The sequence below is a fragment of the Balearica regulorum genome, chromosome 3 (assembly GCF_011004875.1).
Source record: "Balearica regulorum gibbericeps isolate bBalReg1 chromosome 3, bBalReg1.pri, whole genome shotgun sequence".
Lineage (NCBI taxonomy): Eukaryota > Metazoa > Chordata > Aves > Gruiformes > Gruidae > Balearica > Balearica regulorum.
Window position 1 is genome coordinate 37062453 of NC_046186.1, and position 19908 is coordinate 37082360.

General features: G+C 37.8%; 1 protein-coding gene across 1 annotated transcript in view; it reads left to right on the forward strand.

Moving 5' to 3' along the window:
- Window positions 1-1134: 1134 nt before the first annotated feature.
- The window catches only part of TTK (TTK protein kinase), a 38228-nt gene continuing 19454 nt past the window's right edge, over window positions 1135-19908 (forward strand). Inside the window, exons 1-6 of the mRNA XM_075747566.1 lie at window positions 1135-1277; window positions 4642-4792; window positions 8222-8366; window positions 8650-8875; window positions 12775-12881; window positions 16690-16833. Of these exons, the coding sequence (XP_075603681.1) occupies window positions 8222-8366; window positions 8650-8875; window positions 12775-12881; window positions 16690-16833 (622 nt within the window). The 5' untranslated portion in view covers window positions 1135-1277; window positions 4642-4792. The remainder of the gene's footprint in view (window positions 1278-4641; window positions 4793-8221; window positions 8367-8649; window positions 8876-12774; window positions 12882-16689; window positions 16834-19908) is intronic.

A 19908-nucleotide genomic window follows, 5' to 3' on the forward strand; every position in this document is an offset into this window, starting at 1 on the left:
TTTTCCTTGACTGTAAAGTGAGCTTGTATCACTAGATTAGACAAGATACTTAAACTCTAGATGAATAAAGATGAGTAAGATAAATTTCAATGATAGGCCACTTTAGGCATGATATTATTAAGATATCATGTATGGCATCTATGGAAAGCTAATGATTAATAACTTATCAAATGAATAAGGCATATATATACATCTCACTGGTTTTTACAGTGTTAACAATCTTGAAAATAGAAGAACCATACCTGCTATAAAGAACACTAATACGTGCAGCCAGAATGTAAACTGAGAGAGGCTGAACTGTTCTACTTAGTGCATTTGCATTACTATAATCCAACTCCAAGAAGAAGGGGACAGCTCAGAGAAACAGCTGCTTTTAGCGGCCTTAGGCGTACTGCAGATACGGGATCAGCTTATGAAGAATCCGTTTGAGAAAAAGGTAGAGGAAAGACATAATCTTAAGGAGCTGGTCAGGACACACAGTCCCACAGCTGTTACAGCTAAATGAAGCTTCAAAAAAAAAAAAATAAATAGCCAATTATCACTTAAAGAGGAAAATATTTTTCAGATATATTTTAAGTAAGTCTGTATTATCTCGTTTCTGTGCTCTACACTTTGTAATCAAGAAATGAACCGGGGCAGCTCACACTTCCCTTTCCCTCTCCGTGGGAATCGGGAATAACGACTGGAGCCACGCCAGAGGCCGGGGCGGCGACGAACCTACTTCGACCGCCCCTGACCAGCGCTCGGGCGGGAGCCTCCCCGCCCCCCAAAGTCCGTCAGGGAAGAGAGGCCTGCGGCGAGGGGAAAAACCCGCCACCATCGCTGAGGGAAGCCCTTCCCGCGCTCCCGTCACTCCAGCCCGGACAGCAAGGCGCTGTCTTCTCCCTGCGGAGCAGCGCGGGCGACCGACTCCTCCCGCCTGCAGGGGCAGGGGTTACCGGGCCGAGCAGGAGTCCCCCCGCCCCTCAGCGGCTGGGGCGGCTAACGGCCCCACCGCCCGCCCTCCACGGCGCGGGCATCGGAGGCCCACACGAGGGGCTGGGGGGAGGGAGGAGCCATGACTGTTATGGATAGCGCCACCGCTCTCCTCCAATAGGCAGGCGGACTCCGCTGTTTTTCTCTCCTCCGACCAATCAGCACTCGCTTCCTCCCCCCCGTGAGCCGTTCTGGCCAATAAGAAGCGGGCTCTTTAGGCGTCACTGATATTCAAACTGGGAGCGGCGCGGATGCGCTTCTCTGGCCGGAGCCTCGTCCCGGCCCTGAAGCAGAAGCCGGCGGTGTGGGTGAGTGTGGCCGGGTCGCGCCGCGGGGCCGGGAAGGGCGGAGTGGCGTGCGCCTCTGACGGGGAAGTTTCTGAGCGGTGCTGGAGCCCGGGCTGAGTGTGGCGGCGGCGGTGCCCGCGGGGTTCGCTTCCCGCCGGCCCCGCCCTCCGCTCCCCGCCGCGGCCGGGAGGCCAGCGCTGCCCCGCGGCCCGGGAAACGGCACTGTATGGGGCGGCCTCGGCGGAGAACGGGGCCTGCGGCCCCGCTGGACTGCCGCCCCTGGGGGTGAGGAAACCCGGTGTGTTTCTCTCTCCCCTCATCTTCCTCACCGCCTTTTGTCACTGCCTTCCTCTTCTGTGATTTTGGGTTTTAACCTGAATTTGATGAGGGATTTCCAGAGTGGTGTGGGGTGGTTTTTTGGTTTGGTGTTTTTTTTTTTTTAGTTTACGCTTGATATATTATGAAATCAAAGGAAAAAGAAATTCTGGATAATGCAGCTGGCAGCAGACTTGGCAGCATGTGATAAGATGTAATTGGGTGAGGATATCAATCCATCGTGCAAGTTATCCTCAGGTTGAGGAGTAGCACTTTATAGGAATAGCCACAACACAGACCTGTGCTTGGCACTAATTTACTCATTGTTTTGGAACCAGGAAGGTGCATGTGGGCAAGGAGAGGGAAAAAGAGAAAGACTTGGGAATGTGTGTCCATCCAGCTCTGGCTAGTACAGGTGGTAAAGCAGTAGCTATTCCTGAAATTATACTCTAAATTAAAACTACTCTTGCTTATGCTCCTTATTACTACTTGGCTATATTCTTAAGCCTTCAGATGTTAAAACTGTGTCTCAGTGGTTTTGTGTGCTGCTCTGTTCTCTGCTGTCTCTTGGTAACTTTTACATGCCATACAGCCTCCAGTTTGTTTATGCTACAGTAGTTCACCTGCTTCCCTGCTGTTGAGCGTCTTTCTGATTAGCCTTATTTTGTATCTTTGAGTACCTTTTTGTAGTTAATGCTAGAACTTCTATTTTTCCAATTTATATTCATAGTTAATGTTGCTAACTGTTTATTATTTTTTTTTAAAATATTGGGGGCTTTTGTTTTCCTTGAAAATCCCGATTTAGGCTTTAGGACTTGTAAACAAAACCAAACAAAGGTTATGTGCATATATAGCCTTTTTCTAAAGCCTGGATAGAGGCTTTGAAAACACCACATTTCTATGTATTTTGGGGAATAGTGTATGAGTAAAGGAGAGACTTCTACTAGTGGCTGCACTAGGGAATGGGTTAGAAGTGAGTTAACAAGTCTGCCTAGTTGGATAGCTAATTAATAAGCTTTTAACCCAGTCTTGTAATCAGGGCATCATATGGGACATGAAGGGAACTGAAGTTAGAGATTATTTGGAGGGTTTTGCCACTTGTTCCATAAGCCATCACCAAAACCTGAATTCAGACAACTTGGCTTGATGGTTTCTACTAACAGCATTTTTTTAACATTTGTCTGGATGCAAGGAAAAGTCACAGGATTTTTCATGTTCTTACCATTGCAATTTGCTCTTTAGACTTTAACCTAAAAGCTTGTATCGTTTAGCAAGCAGATTTGCTTTCCCGTAGCTTTTTAAGAAACTTGTGTGTCATGGCTTAGTGATGAACATGGCAGTGTTAAGCTTACAGTTGGACTTGGTGATCTTAAAGGTTTTTTTCCAACTTAAATGATTCTATGATTCCATGAAAGCTGGTATCTGTTTCTTCAAAGGAGTAAAAAAGACTAGTTTCTGCCATAATACCTACAGAACAATAATTGATGGCTGGATGACTGACAGATAATGCCATGTGTTTCTGAAGATGTTTTTGTGTTCTTAGCATGTGTTTCCATTCTTACTTTCCTTGAACCAAGCTAAGATCTCAAAGGTAGGAACGTTTAAACACTTGAATGTCTGTGTAATAGATGTGATGTGCAGTAAGGGTCTTTTGGCAGTGTTGATGGAACTATATTTGGAGATAGTTCTACTTCCTGACAGCATCTGCTATACTACCAGCAAGCATGTGCATCTTTGCTTAAATGGTGAGAATTATTAAATAATGAACTGAATACATCAGCAGAATAATGCAAATACTGTAGAAAATGAAGGCTACAGTTAGCTTTCCCCTCATGTTTGTGTTTGATCTCCCTGCATAGGAAAGGAAGGCACCAGAAATGGTGCATGGGTGAAGTTCCTGATTTAGAGGTAACATTTTTAGCTCTTCTACTGAGAGTAGAGGACTTAAGTTTTCAACACTTCTTTTGACACTAGCAGATTCTTTAATCAGACCGTAGGAACAGAGCTAAACAAATATTTAACATAATAGTTGTAGCTACAATGGTCTGGGGGTAAAAGGAAAATATAGGTAATAGGATAACATAAATGTATTTTACTAGGCTGATCAATTCACTTGGAGAAAAGCCAGGCAAGCTTTTGGGCACTTGCTTAATTTTTTTCTGCTCTTCACTTCTCCTTAGATAGAAAGATGCAATATTTTAGGGATAGGAAGAAAGTACCTTTTTGTTCAATAATTAAAAAGTATTTTTGTACTTTCTCAAAGTTTACATTTGAGGAAAAACTGCATCTGGCTCCATTCAGAAACTGAATGGAGTAATGTAACTAATGTAACACAGCAAATCCAGTATATCAACACTGGATGTTATTGTTACTCTTTAGTATCCATAAATATTGTTGGGTGTATTACACATGAATCCTATGTATAACCAGTACTGCCACTTCATCCATTTACAACATAGACTGCTCTTTTACCCTCTGTCCCTTGGCTCCTTATTTAGTGGGTCTGTATGAGGGGTTGAAGTTATTTTATTATGCTTTTTTAAAGGTTTTTCTGTATCTTCTTGATCTCTGCACACATGTTCTCCCTCTTTTTTGCTTCTGTTTCTTACCTCTCCTGGATGGCTTTTTGAGATCTCAAATGTGCTGCCATGTAGCCATTGCAGTTAAAAGGTTACACAGAAATAAATGGCAAATGCTTTCTTTAAAAGTAATCATGCAGCAGACTAAGCCAACATGAGACTCTGAATACTTGTTTATGATTGAACTGTGACATGACTAGAAAGATTAGTTGCAAATTGTGACAATACACAGGTGATTGATGGTCTTTTTATGGTGTATTTTTATCTGTAAATGTCATAACAAGCTGACACATTTGGAAGTGCTTGCCCTTAGTCCAAAATAAATCTTTGAACTATTTTGTACTGTTTTATTATTAACTAGGAATAGTTTTATTGATTTAATGAAAACTGTATTTCTGGGATGCATTGGACATGAGGCAAGCTTATAGGGTATACGGATATATATTTAGTTTTCAATGTCTAACCATTCCAATTTTGATACACAGGAACTTCTTCAGGATGCAGAGCTACATTTCTTGCTGGATTCTTGGGATCATCTGAAGATAGTTTGACCCTCATCCTTGTTATTTTTTTGATAAGGCATATCCTTTCTTCAGGAGAGGTTTTCTCCATATAGTACGCGGTGAACCTTGAACAGTTAGTGGCACACCAGAAACGTAAGTTTGGCATGTACTGATGAGAGTTAAGATCACATTTATGCAGAAAATGTGTGGGGGGTTTTTGTCTACTGCATTTAGCAAGCTGTGACTGTAAAAAGAATAATGAACCTTTTACGTTGGCAAAGAAAATATAAATACTGTGTTTAAAAAAATATCCATCTGGGAATTGTTAGCTGTTAGAGTTGTAATGAGAGATCGTGGTGTTATTAAACTTAAGGTAAATTTCTTTTGATCTTGTGCTTCAAGTTTTGGAGAAGCTGATTTCATCTGTACTTTGAGGAAATAGGTACAGTTCAAGGACAGATCTTCAAGGATATTCTCACCCATAAAGAAGAGATCTGGAGTATTGAATTCCTGTAGCCTTTTCTACTGTATTTATCAAAGGCAAAACTGCAATATGTACCAAAATCTTATGAAGAGACAAATATTTTTCCCCTATGAAGTAAATAAGTATCATATTTGGAATGGTACATGAACAGCCTTTGCTACAGTTATTGCCTACATAATTTTTAGCAACATAATCCCCAAAAGATGGGACAGTTTACAGAGTGAGTCTCAGAATAGCTTAAGATTTTTTTTTCCCCTATGCACTTTAGGGAGACACAGGTATTAAAGGAAGTTCCTAATGAGCACTGAAATTTGAATTTATTCAATGTACTACTTTTTTTTTTTTTAAGAAAAATGAAGGGGGAATTCTTTTTATTTGGTCTCAACTCAGTGAAACAAATTGTTTTTTCAGATAGCACTGACTTAGCATGCTGTCTCTAGCTTTCATGGCTTTTTCCTGTATAGGTCTTGCTTATAGCCCTATTTGGGGGGATGCCTACTTCTACTTTTCTTAGACCACTGAAAATACTTCATTTTGTAAATGAAGGAAGGAACCACTTTCAGAACTTAGTGCTTTCTTTGCTTTTCTGCAAAGATATTAAGTCATGTGTTGAATATCTCACCAGACTCAGAGCTGTTAGTGATGCTAAAACATTTTGATAGTAGTAATGCACATGGTGTTTTTGCCAGGCTACATCTTGGAGTTAACACAAAAACCCCCTTTGTGTTGAACCTACTAAAACAACACTTCTATATAGAAGACGAGAGCAGGCTTAATATTCTTGGTGGGCCATTTCTAATACAGGAAGAACATGAAATATGCCTACTGCTGCTGTATAAGCAAACTCTGTAAACATGAAAATCTTTCTGGTTTATGGTATCTGCTTGGGGAAAGCTGAGAGTCTGCTGCTTTTAAAGAAGTGCAAACTTGTGACAACTAGGGCTCTAAAAATTAATTATGAGGCTTTCTGAAAGTGATGCCAAGTTTGTTTCAGATATGGAATTAGAGGTGGATGAACTTACTTTGTTCCATTTGATTACACCTCTATCAATAATAATCTCTAGGTCCTCTTATTGTCACAAACTGTGCAAAATAATGCTGTAGATGCAGTGTGTCTTCTAAGGTATATGTTTTCTTACTGACTTTGCTTATTTCTCCTGAACTCCTTTTAGGCAGATATGCATAGTTCATCCCTGTCTCATCACAGCCTTATCCAGAATTATCCATTGTTTGGTTTGGTTTATATGTAAAAGCAGTTGTAATTTTCAATTATTTTCCCCTGTCTTCACTGCTAACCAGGAGAGCAGAGATTTATCTGTGATTAGATATTCATCTGTGACTTTGCCTACTTCTAGCCAATTTTGTTCATGCTTCTCTAACACAGTAGTAGTTGCAGTGAAGCTTTATAATTTAGTTTCCAGATTGAATTACAGTGAATGAATTTGCAAGGTGTTGGAGTCAAATGTGGGCATACAGAAACAGGTTTGTATAGCATACCTTTGAGTAAAGAAAACTATCTTTTTTGTTAGTAAGCTGCTACCCATATCAGTCATGCTATCATATCCTTTGAAAAAATAATATGGCTTATGCTTTGGACATGTGCACAAGCATTTGCCCTTCCTGAACAGAGAGACTATCGAAATGTTGAACATACATAGTTGTGTCTTAATTTGAGGTTTACAAAAGTAAATATCAGGAACATTACTCCAGTTATGTGGAGATAATTCTTAGTAGCTGACACAAATTTGCTTTAGGGTTCTCTCAGCCTGCATGTAGGCTGGGAAACTCTGCAGATACATCTTTGGCATTTCATGTGTGAGCTTTCTTCATCTTCTGAATAGCGTCTCCTGGCTAGTCCTCTCTCCTCCATCAGTTTTTAGTTTCAGTGTTAGATTGTATTCCTTAATAAAGCAGACATTCCAGTCAGGAATTAATACAAAAGTTGAATATTATTCATTACAAGCAATGTAGTGTAGCAACTTGTTACATATTCCTTACTGATGCATCTACATTCAGTGGTTTGTGTAATCTCTTAGAATGAATCCTGTTGGATAGACATCTAGGCAGTAAAATTTTGCTGCTGCAAAACTTAATGAGAACTAGGACAAAGAACTATTTCAAAATGTTTGATTTAGTATCTCAGTGGTATAAGTGCACCACACTTAAGTGCTGCTTTAGAGAAGGATAATCTGATATTTTTCAGAGCACATCTTACTGTCCAACTATACATGTATTAAATAAAAATATCATGCCCATTAGAGAGAAGAAGTAATTGTAAAAGATGGGTTGTAAGTATCTCATGTCTTGAAACTTATGATTTCTACTGTAAGTTATACCTGTGATGGAAAAGATTAATATTGTTAAAAGTTCAAATTCATATTACCAAGTTTTCTTTCCATCTGAGAAATGTTTAAGGGAGGTGTATGTGTGGGGTGACACATCTAAGGTAATCTAACACAGCCTTACAAGTGTTATCAAATGAAAGTCTTTCCTTCCTGCCTTTCTTTTCTCTTGTCCATATGGTGACACAGTTTAGAGAGCAGGAGAAACATTAAGCAAAAAGATTAAAGCTCTCCCCCTTTTTTATGCAGTTTTCTGTTGGCATTTGTCCCTAAGCCAGATCACCATGAAGTTTGACAAATGCTTGTTCCATTGCTCTTTATTCAAGAGAAGTGGCAGGAGTGTAATGGCTAGGAAGAGGACTGCCTCTTAGCCATCCTAACCTATGGATTCAGGATGTGATTGAATACATTACTCATAGCTATTCAGGCAACATATCCCACCCTCCATTTTATTCAAACACTGGATATACCTTATTGAAAAGGGCTACTGTAAAGCATGGACTATTATTTGAGCAGATCAGTTAAGTCCTTTTGCTCATCTGCATTGGCTTCTGCTAAGGAGTTTACTTGTATAACTACACTGACAAAGGCTTAATAGAGTATTTATGTTACATAATGTGGTTGAGTCTCAATCTGCAAAATATGCATGAGAGGCTTTCCCATGGCAATTCTAATTAAGGTTTGCTACAACAGGATTATTCAATAACTTCACTGTTTTTTAACCTTGTGTCTGCAGATGGAGGAGGAGGACCTAAGTGAAAGAGGATTGCCACAAATTGCTTCAATCATGAATAGAGTTAGAGACTTGAAAAACAAATACAGAAATGAAGAAAATATCACAGATGAACTTAACTGTACTAAAATCTCAGCTGATATAACAGGTATGTGTTTTTGTTACTCTGTTGTCACTTACACAACTGATCTTAATGTCTCTTTCACTCTTAGTTTAGGTTAACTGAAAGGATTTAAGGTTTAGCATTTCTTCAATATTGACCACAAAATAAATTTAATCTCTCCTTGTTTCTTTAGTTAACTGGGTTGCTCTAATCTTCTGTTTAAAAAAAAAATAAATCACTAGTTGTCTTAAATGAAAGCTTATAAAAAGTATTTTCTTCTGTTCATGTTTGCTGCAGTTTTAATCAATCTCCTTTGTTTTTCTGTCAGATAACTCTGGAACTGTTAATCAAATAATGATGACAACAAATAATCCAGAAGATTGGCTGTGTTTTTTGCTTAGACTAGAGAAAAAGGGTATTCCTCAGATGGATGTTAGCCTATTGAACAGACTAATTGGTCGTTACAGTCAAGCAGTGACTGCATTACCTGCAGAAAAGCATAGTCAAGATGAGAGCTATGCTCGCATCCTTGTGAGATTTGCTGAGTTGAAAGCGTAAGTATAAACTTTCAATTTTTGATATAAGAATTCATCCTTCAGAATTCTGAATTTGATAAAAATTGTTTGTTCTCATTAGTAGTTTCTGTAATGAATTATCATTTTGAGTAGGGATGTTTTGATGCTGACTCCTTGAAACTCTGAGCAGCTTTGGCTAGTCAGCTTATCTGTTGTCTCCACAGTACTCGCATTTTTCGTATAGGCTAATAAAAATGATTGTTCAGAGCTATTTGATTTAGAGATGTTAACGCACTTTTTTCTGGGATCTATGTGTAATGTGCATGGGGAAGTAGCATGAGACTTGTTCAGCTCAAAAGAGGCTGCATGGATGAAACCTGTTATAACTTTGAGTAACTATAATCTGTGTATTAAACTGTAAGTTGTAAGTTAGAATTAATTTCCCTGTGGACTTCTAGAACTGATTTGGCTGTGAGGTAGACAATTTGCTATTATCTAATCCATCTAATCAAACCATAGTGGTCTATCCTTGTCTAGTCTGCTTTTTCCCTTGCTAGGAAAAGTGCATCCCAGCTATGTTAAATAGTAATGTCTCAGAACATCATTCTCTGCTTCTGTACTCATGAAACTAGTTTTGCTTGTGGCCATTTATTGCTTTATTCAATCCAAATTTGAACAGTGTGGTGGTTCAGACACAGTTTGGGACATGGTTATATTTTGACTTTTTTCATAAGGAGTTCTTTTGTCACGTGAAATACTGTGACAGCAAATATTTTGAAGAGTTGCATTTTAATATCACAGCAATCCTTAACAATTAGCATGGTCTTCCAGTGAATATAGCTAGTCTTTTTGTGTTTCTTGTATGTCCTCCTATTTGGCTTTTTGGTAGGTGGCTTGATCTTGCAGTACGATATGGTCGACTTCTTTGTACTGTCACTTGCATGGCTCTTCATGCTTTCAGTAAACACAAAGCATACAATGGAAAGTAATCTGTTGAATCTACTGTTGAGAAACAAGCAGGAGTGAATAGTGACCTGCAGTGAATCCTTAGTATTTTGGAAAGGTAAAGTGTTTTTGTGGAGTGGAGCATATCTTCCAGAAAGACCTCTTGTCTCTAAAGATACTGAGAGATGGCATTTTTGTTCAAAGCTTAGTTGCTTTTCCTCAGAACAGAAATTGTGTAACACCAGGTTTCCCGATCATACTTTCTGGAATTTCTTTTTCAGAATGGTGATTGGATGCTACTGTCAAGTCACATCTGTTATCTCATTATGTACAGTAGGAGTTTATGTTCAGAAAGATTGTTTCCTACCTCCCTAATCACTTCAAAACTCTTGAACCTCTTTCCACTTGATCTTTAAAACATAGTTTTAAAGGTGGATACTTAAATGGGTACTAGAACTGTGTTCAAGTATTCTGTGCATTGTCTTGCAGAAAGCAAAACTGAAGATGCTGTCAGTAGCCTGTTAATGCTAGAATGCATTAACGTTGACCGCTTTAGTTGCGGTGTCCCGTTGAAATGTCTTCAATTGCTTCACTGCTACACCCTTTAGGGACCTTCTTGGGAGAATAGTCTGTCTTGTTTCACTATTAAAATGCACTCTCTCTAGCTATACTAAAATATACTGGCTCACTAGGTAGTTCAGATCTGCTCTTTTTGTGTTCTACTTAATAATTTTAATTGGTAAATGCCTTAAGTCATGTTTCCTGACTTGCTAATGAAAATTATTTTTAAAAATAAAGAGGAACAGCTCACTCCCAAACCCCTCTTAAATGTACCCACCAAAACTTGACATAGTGTCAATCCCAATGGAATTTTGCTGTGTCTCCTGAAGTGGTCCCTTATCTGAAAATTACTTTCAGAGATTAGCTAGTTCTTAATTTATAAGCTAATACTTTCTCATGCATTGTGGCATATAATATAAAGTCAATTATTTATGAGACTACATCTATGAACTACATCTGTAACCTCACTACAACATGAAGTTTTGGACTGATCAGATCTAAAACCCAACAACAATTCTGCTTGTCTGTAGTTTTTGGAGATGAATGTTAAGTTTATCAGTGACTGGTTATTTGGATCTTTTGTTTGGCATGTTCATTTATTGCTTGCAATTTTCTTGGTGTTTGAGATTTCCCTGGTGTTTCAGACTTACCTTACTCTGTTCCTGGCTGTCAGTTTGTCTAGTACTATCTATTTTGTCTCTGTTCAGTTTTAGCTTCTGTTCAAGAAAATCCTCTTGTGACTTCCCAGAGTGGTTCTAATTTATTTTTTTCACTATTGCAAGTAAAGTAACACTTCGATACATAGGTGGTCTGATGATACTGCCTTTGGAAGAGGAAAGGTTCTCTTCAGTAGAGTTCTGTTTGCTGTTCTCCCAAATGTTCCACCTAACAGGAAAAGCAAGTCACAGCATCACAAATTTCAGAAGCAGTGACAAAGGCTGATTTTAGTGTCTGTTGGCATCAACCCTGTTATCATCTGATAAAAGCTGCATTATTCCATTCTTGGTACTGGACCTGTCTTGGTACCTTCTCTAGCTGGAACCTGACTGTGCCAAAACCTTTTGACCTATTATGATACTGAGGTTGTGTGAAGAACCCTTGAATGTACTCTGAAACAGAGAAAGGTGAATTGCCAGCTGCATCTGAATCTGTATTGCATATTAACCGTGCCAGGCCTGCTTTCATGTAACGCTTCTGGCTGTAGCACAGTGCCACCAAGCGTGTGGCACTTGATGCCTGTTGCTAATGTTAGGTCTTGTTATGCAGATTGCTATCCAAGTCATTGCTGCTTTCTACAGGAACTTAGATTTTAATATGCTTTTTGAAAGTGAATGCAATTCACATGTTACAGCCTAATTTGCTGCAGGCTCTGACTGCATCTGGGTTATTCTGTGCCTGTCCTATTGCTTTGGATGATCAGAGCTGAGTTTATTAAAGTTACTGGAGTCCAGTAACATGCCTGAACTATGATAGATGCTTTTCTCATTCTAATTCCACAGAATTGTAGTGGAAATATGTTCTCTTTCGCTTTCCATGTTGTATTTTTCTCTACTTATTTTTTTAAGCCATTGTCATCAACTTTTCACCATCCCCAGTTCTAAGTCCTACCTTTGCTTACCTGTTGAACCAGGGTGGAATTTTGGAAGAAATTTGTTTATTTCTTGATTGTGGATTTTGCCAGTAAAAGTGTTAAAAGAACTATTTGTTTTAGTATTAAAAAGGGGGAGGGAGTCCATTGAAATGTAATGCTAACTTATTTCATAGCAGTATAGATCTGGGCCTCTTTTATCTTGACAAGCATTTACTTAAGCTGTAGATCCTCTGGTGTACTGTGTGCAAGCATCTCAGTTGTCCTCCTTAGCAATCTATGGCTAAACATAAAACTAGGATTAAAATTTAGTAAAAATAAAGAAACTATTAAATGTGAAATATTTTGTCTGGACTTTGTGGCACAATCTCTATTTTTTCAAGTATACCGTGTTTGCAGACATACTGAAAGCAGCAATGGCAGTAAATGGACTTAAATCCACTTTGTGTTACCAAATTCAACTGTTAAGACTGTGTTGCTTAGGAGTATGGGGAAAATTGAATGAATTTCCTACATTTTGCAAGGAGTCCATGTTTCTGTAGAACCCTTGATAGAAGTAGCTATTGTATAAATGTAAGCAGTGTTAAAGAATGAGTACTTAATCTTTCTCTTTGGGCTTAAGCACACTCTGGGTTTTTGGAAAGGGTCAGCTTGATGCTTTCATTTATTAGCTTTTTAAAACTCTTTGCTTACTTGTACTTCACTAATGGCTCAAAGGAAAAACTTCAGTTATAGATGGATTGCTTTTCCAGAATTACCTGAAGTCATGACCCAGCACACAGAACTTCATCCTCGTTACTCAGGCTTTTCACCTTGTGTAGCTATTGATATGCTGTCTTTACAGTCTTCAAGATCCAGAGGAGGCACGGGACCAGTTTCATCTGGCCAGACTGAACTGCAAGAAATTTGCTTTTGTGCATGTGGCTTTTGCACAGTTTGAACTCTCACAAGGTGAGTAGAAAAACTTGTTTGCTGCTGCTGTTTTGTGTTGTTCTAAGCTTGTGCTCTGTTGCATAATTTGCAAGGAAACTGATAGGTATTAAATTGGAAAAAGAAGAATCTGGATTTCTTCTCTTTTGATTGAAATTTAACAAGAATGTGTGTTCATTTTTAATGAAAATATGCACACAGTTCTCAGTTTTTTCCTTTTCAGGAATAACTTTTGAACAACATGAAAATTGGCAGCAATTTCTGTTTTGTGATTTAAGCTTAGACCTTACAATGGGAGGTATGAGTAAGGCTCTTGCTGCATTGAAAAATGATGCTCAAATTTGGGTGGTAATTTCCCTTTAGATACTTTCAGCTTTCTTGTGAAAGAAATTCTGGCTCCTTCCAAAAAGCAACTGTAGATTCTTTGTGTGGGATATTTCTTTCATTAAACCAAAATACACTGTAAACGTACAATTTGGTTCAATTAAACTTTCCCCTCTGTCACTCAGGTTCTTAAGTAGCTAGCAATTGGATTTTGATTCTTATGTTTCCTGTTTCATTGCTGAACATTCATACTGGGACAGTAGAGATGGTTGATATCTTCTGTGCTTCATAAATAGCATGGACTGGCTTTTTTGACAGTATCATAGATGCCATGTTCCAGTCAGCTTGGGGGTATGTTTGTTATTATTCAAAATAGAATGGTAATTTGCCACACAGTGCCATACAGCAGTGTTTTAGGCAAGCCATTTTGATATGAGAGCAATAATGTCTTTTTAAAATTCTGGTTCCCAGGTCTGTCCCTGCTAGGGATAGTTGCACTGGGAGCAAACATTCCATGTTTATCCTGTTCCTTGGTGTACTGGATCTGGCTTGGGTGGGGTTAATTTTCTTAGCAGCTTGTATGATACTGTGTTTTAAATTTGAGACTACAACAGTGTTGATAACACACTAATGTTTTAGCTGTTGCTGAACACAGTGCTTGCACAGTGTCAAAGCTTTCTGTCTCTTGCCTGGCTGTTCTTCTGCCCAAATGGGACACAGCTGGGACAGCTGACCCGAACTGGCCAAAGGGATATTCCATGCCATAAGGCATCACGTTCAGCAATAAAAAACTGGAGGATAGTCTTTCCACAGTAGCAGTTGCTTGGAGACTGGCTGGGCGTTGGTCTGCTGGTAGGAGGTGATGAATGATTGCCTTTGCATCACTCTTTTTTCCTTTTTTGTTTACTTACTAAACTTTGAGTTGTTTCTTGTTCTTGCTCTTCCAGTTCTCTAGAGCATAACTTATAGTCTAGAATAGTCTAATATCTAGAACAATAGGCCCTCAGTACTTTTAGGCCAGTAGTCCACAAAGTTCACCTTGACTTATGTCACTTCTTTCCTATTGTGTGTAGGGAAGGTGGCCCTGGTACTAGGTAGCAGGGTTGTGCTGCCTACCCAAAAATGTTTAGTGACCACTGTATACTTATTAAAGATAATAAAACAGTAATACTTCAATAATAAAGATATTGTCAAAGAAGTGTAGTAAAGAAAACCTACTGTAACTTAAGTATAGAAATGTTACTAGTGGTTGCCAATTAAATTCATCCTTCTGTCACAATGACTTGTGAATTTAATTACCCCATGGCTATGGGATGTGTTAATGCAATAGTTTCTTTTACTTTGACAGCAGATAATTAACCTGAAATGAAACCAGAGGAATAAGCCATTTATGATTGGCTTTGCTTTATTGCCAGTGTGCTCTGATTTGTATCTCTTACCTTTGAGCTGGTCTATTTGACACTTGGTAATATGTATGGAGCTATAGTGTCCCTGCTGGGTGCTTCAAAGAGGATTAATGTACCATGTGAGTTGTATATTGTTACTTTAAAGTGCTGTTACTTTTTCACTGAGTGTGTTCAGCTTGGGCCAGAGGGAAAGGAGGAGGGTAGTGCTTTGTTACCTCCTCATCTTGGTCACTTAAGCAGTGCTTTGGCACACCTCCCAATTGCTTCTGGATTAATCTGTATTTCCCTTTGTATTAAGAAGAAAGTTAATTATATGTTCACTTGCCTGTCTTGAGCAAAACTGTGAGCTAAAGCTCAAGTCAAAATTCTGAAATTATGGTTGGCAAATTGATATTGATTTCCTTATAAATTGAATATTCATGACCTGAAAATGGAGTGGCACAACAAAGATGGCATTCTGATTTTATTTAAATGCTGAATACAACTTCATTTAAATAGGTCAGATGAGGACCTGTCTCTTCCTTACTTTTGGTGTGCCTTGAGTAGTGCTCTTGAAGCAAGATTTTCTGTGAATTCCTTGGAACTCATGGTGATATATAGCCAAAAGTAGAGTTTTATTTAATACGTTACACATCGATGGATCATTCAGGCTTTTCATATGTGATGAAGTGGACTGATTGAAAATCACAGATGCTTCTGGTTTTACTTTTGCGCCTTGGCTCCTCATCCGTTCAGGGGGATGCAGCAGTTCATTTTTCACATAGGTGTTTTGGTATCATGTTATTCAATGAGGCAAATAATACTAGGAGGAATTGCTTTTCATTTTGAGTAGCAGGTCTTGTAAGCACATACTGCTTCAACTAAATATAGCCAAAGGTAGAATGCTGGTGAAGGATTCTTATAAAGAAATACTAAGCCTATCCACTTGCTGAGGATTTGGAAGAAAAATAGTATTTGATTATATGATTAAAACCAGTCATAACAAATAAGCACAAAATAGATTTAAATGAAATCATAGGCAATCTTATTGTGGCATTACCTTGCTTCAGTGTCCAGCATCACCCATTTAATATTCTTAAAATAGATTACTTAAGTGTAAGGTCCTAATATATATGCCCCACTCCTCCCAGTCTGAACTGCAGGTGACATTGACATCTGAACAAATTATCAGTAGTGTCTTGAGTGCTGGAGACATCATGGGGCTCAAAATATACTATTATATAGTAAGAAGTACTTATGCATGTATGTGGCACCTATAAGAACAAAGTAGTTTATGTTTTGCTGCTTTGACAGCATGGACATTTGGGACTTCAAGGGTGTTAACAGCTGTAACAAAACATGAAATCCTTTTGCCCTGGTGCTCTCTAAACCAAGGAAAAAGTTTTGGTTTCAGTACACTTATTTGACTCTTATGTTTTTCTAATAGCTATGTGTGTATGTGCTTGTATATGTAAACTGATTGCTTTCAATATGTTTTGTTAAGGTATTCCCTCTTCCCTCCCAGTTCTTTTCAATCTCTGTTTATGGCACTTAGTAATGTCTAAAACTATAATGAATATCCTTTTCTCCTCCTCTTTTCTTACCTGTGGTGCTTTCTGGAGTAGTGATGTCTGATTTAACAGCTGCTTTTAACTTTGATTTCTGTTAAATGCATTAAAGACGTTTTATAATGCATGTGTAAATACAGTTTATATCTGGTCAGATCTAAATGAAAGTCCATAAAAGTAGCCTTTCCTTGTTGATACTACAGAATAAAATGGATTTTAGAATTTTTGTTTTATTTAATTACAGTTCCTGTAATACTAAACAAATACTGAGAATGCAATTTTGTGAGTTCATAAAGCATGTTTTGTGACCTGGTGTTCAATTACATATGGAAAACTGACTTACATGACTCACTTGTAACTAGTTCCAGGCAGTATCTTTAAAGTAGGTATCTTAAAGGGGGAAATGCCCAATGAACAATGGCTTCAGAGAATAATACAAAGTGAATAAAAGACAGCATGAATGTAATGACATCTTTAAAAGTAGACCACGTTGTCCTACTGTAACTACTTTCCATTTCCTTGATTTCTGTCTCTGTGATCATTACTACTTAGGAAATACAAAGAAGTGTAAGCAGCTCCTTCAGAAAGCTGTGGAGTGCTCTGCTGTTCCACTAGAAATGTTGGAAACTGCTCTACAAAACTTTCATTCACAAAAAACACAGTTGCTTTCAGATGAGGAGAAGGAGAACTTAGGAGGTAATTGCAGTTTCTTCAAATATTGGTTGTGTTTATGCATGTTGTAATTCTAGATTGAAAAAATCTTTCTAATGTTTGTCCCTTCTAGATATGAATGCATAATCTACTATTGTCTAATAAAGTAATATTTATCTATTATCAATTTTATTTCTTGAATATTTGGGTTCCATCTTCAATGCAGTGACTGGTTTGCAGGAGCCATAGGATGACAGATTCTCTAATTCTGAAGAGTGTTTCTTTGACTCATTTGGTATTTGTACTTTGTAATAGACTTACAGCTGAAAGTGTGAAATATGAGCTACTGGTAATAAAGAAGAATTAGAACTGAAACATACAGACTAAACTATACAGATAGCTTACTTTGAGGTGTATCTTGTGACAGGCTGGTGAACTTCTGGCAGATGCTTCTGTGAAGTTAAATCTAGGAGAAATAATCCATTTCGGCTTTATTCTACAAATGGACAAAATCCATGTACATGTTGGCACAAAATAGAAGTGCTCGGCTATATCAAAACAACTGATACTGGTTGCTGGTTATACAGCTTCAATAAGGGAACAGTTATTTCATGAAGCTTTCAAGAGATAAATTTGTTTGAATTTCTCTTCCAGGAGTGGTGCTTAACATTTTGATATTTTTTTGTATAAGGACAGAATTAGTGCAAAACAGATCTGATTCCATTTTCTTAGAGATATGCCTTCAGGAATGTAGTTGGAGATTTGGCTGGCTCCTGTTGAATCGACCTTTGTGTAAAACTCTAGTTTTGTGGAGGGGACCTCAAACATCTGGCAACACTTGCAATAATAATCAAGTTATGGTACTTTTTTAATAAACATTATTTTTGGTCCTATTCTGTTTACCATTAATCAGATATAGACATCGTAAATGCCACAGCTGATGTGCTATGCAACAAGAGAATATCCTGTGGAATATCCTTCATGGAGTGTACAATTTCTATCTGATATTACTGGCTTTGCTTGCTGCAAAGCTAAGGGAATACCTAGGAGAGAATAAGTGGCAAAAGCCTGTTGGCCATTTAGGAAGCAATGAACTTTGGGGAAAGAGTAGGCTCAGTTAGTTTTTCATTTATATAGACTTGTAACATCAGGTATTTGAAAAATGCTAAGTATTAATTCAGCTATTTAAAGATAAAAGTTTAAAGGGCAAATAAAACTAGACTTGAAATATCTCAAACTTAAGGATGTATGTGACTTAAATCACTGAACTTGGCTTTAAGTGCATTTGTATGCTCTGGAGCAATAGAGATTGTTTTAATGTATGGGCATTTGTCTTGTCTCCTTTGTATTTCCATTTAAAGAGCTACTTCTGAAAGCTTTTTATTTGAAAATAGGAATGCTGTATATGTCAACACATTTCTTCACAGCTTCAAAAGATTATTCAGAAAGCTTTTAACAAGAGTTTATGCAGTTATACTGTAGTGATGCAAATATAAAAATCATGCAGCAAGTCTAGAAGCCTTTGGTTTAATTCCTTCCCCTCTTTCATTCATGCACAGCAGTCTAAAGTATTTGACATACCAGGTGCAATCAAACATGTTTAGTTGGGAAAAATTAATTTAGTACTTATAGCTCATAGAATAATTTTAGAATCATCTAAGTTGGAAAAGACCCTTAAGATCAGAGTCCAACTGTAGTCTTGAGTAGTATGAGGCAGATAGGCTGTCTCAGACTGTGAAGGAATAAAAGTATCGTAGATCACCAACTGAATGTGAGAGTCCAGTGGTAAGCTTGGGCAAAATATCTTTCTGTGTATATGGAAAAAAAATGTGAGGTGGTAGTGGATTGGTAAACTGCTAATTCAAAACTATGTTCGGTGTTACAGAAACAAAACCTTACAACTGCATTATACATGGTGGTATTTGTCTCTGAGTAGTTTGGTCTATTAGCATAAGTAGTTTATAATAAAAATTAAGGACTAGAAACAGCTAATATGGCAGTGTTCATCTGCCAGAAGTCTGGCTTTTGCTGGCTGAAGGTAGAAGGGGGACATGACAGGATTCAAAATAAAAAATCAAATTACTTTTAGTGAACTGATCCATAATTTAAAAATATTGAGAGATGGTATATTAAAAAAGTACTTAAATTCTGATTTGTTGAGAGGCTGTGGATAGCCATGAATTCTTCTGTTTATTGGGCAAGCAAATAATTTCCTATACTGATGGAAAACAAGGCCTATGTGATGTAGAAGAACATATTACATAGCATCTTAGTTGTCTCTGATTTTTTTAAATACATGTTCTTTATCAGATTTTCTTTTAAAAATAATCTTGTATTGTGGAAGAGATCTTTTATCTGAATAATCAGATATTAATTTCAATTTTAAAAAGCTTGTCAGGAAAATAACTGGATTTGAGAGGTTAGTGTGTATCTGAAGGCTCTTAAAATAGCTTATACTCAACAGTGTTCCTTAAACGAAGAATTAAGCTACCTTTTTTACATCTCAACACATGAACACAATGTGTTCATGGGCAGTTATGAAAATGTTGATGTATTTCCATTAGTGTGTTCTGACTTCTGGTCACTTGGTCATCTCTGAGAAATAACCTTTCCTTCACCTCTAGGCAAAAATCATTCAGATGATGATGATATTGTCTTGAGCTGTTTATTTGTGGTTTTGAAGTTCTAAAATGACTTTTCAAATAACTTCATTTCTGGTTCTGCTTACTGTAATGTACATTGGAAATATATACTTTATTTTCACAAGGCTCATTATTAATGTGACCAGGAGTTGACTTGACACTTCATTTTAAGATTCACGTACATCTTCATGTAAGTTTTGCTAGATCCTCAACAGTTGAGCAAGATTCTGTACTGGATTAAGATGGGGCTGGTGAATGAGTTGTTTGCTATTGCCTACCTCAATCTTCCCTGACCTGGCAGTAGAGCACAGCTTATAAGATCATTCTCAAATTTGCTATCAGTGAAATCAACTGGTGTAATTTAACCCAAGTAATTGCTTAGACAGATTCAGTTGAATTTTTCTGATATGAATTAGGGATTACTCTCAAGTGCTGTGTTGGCAAGCCAGTGAGGTAGAAGGACCAGCAAAAGGTCTTG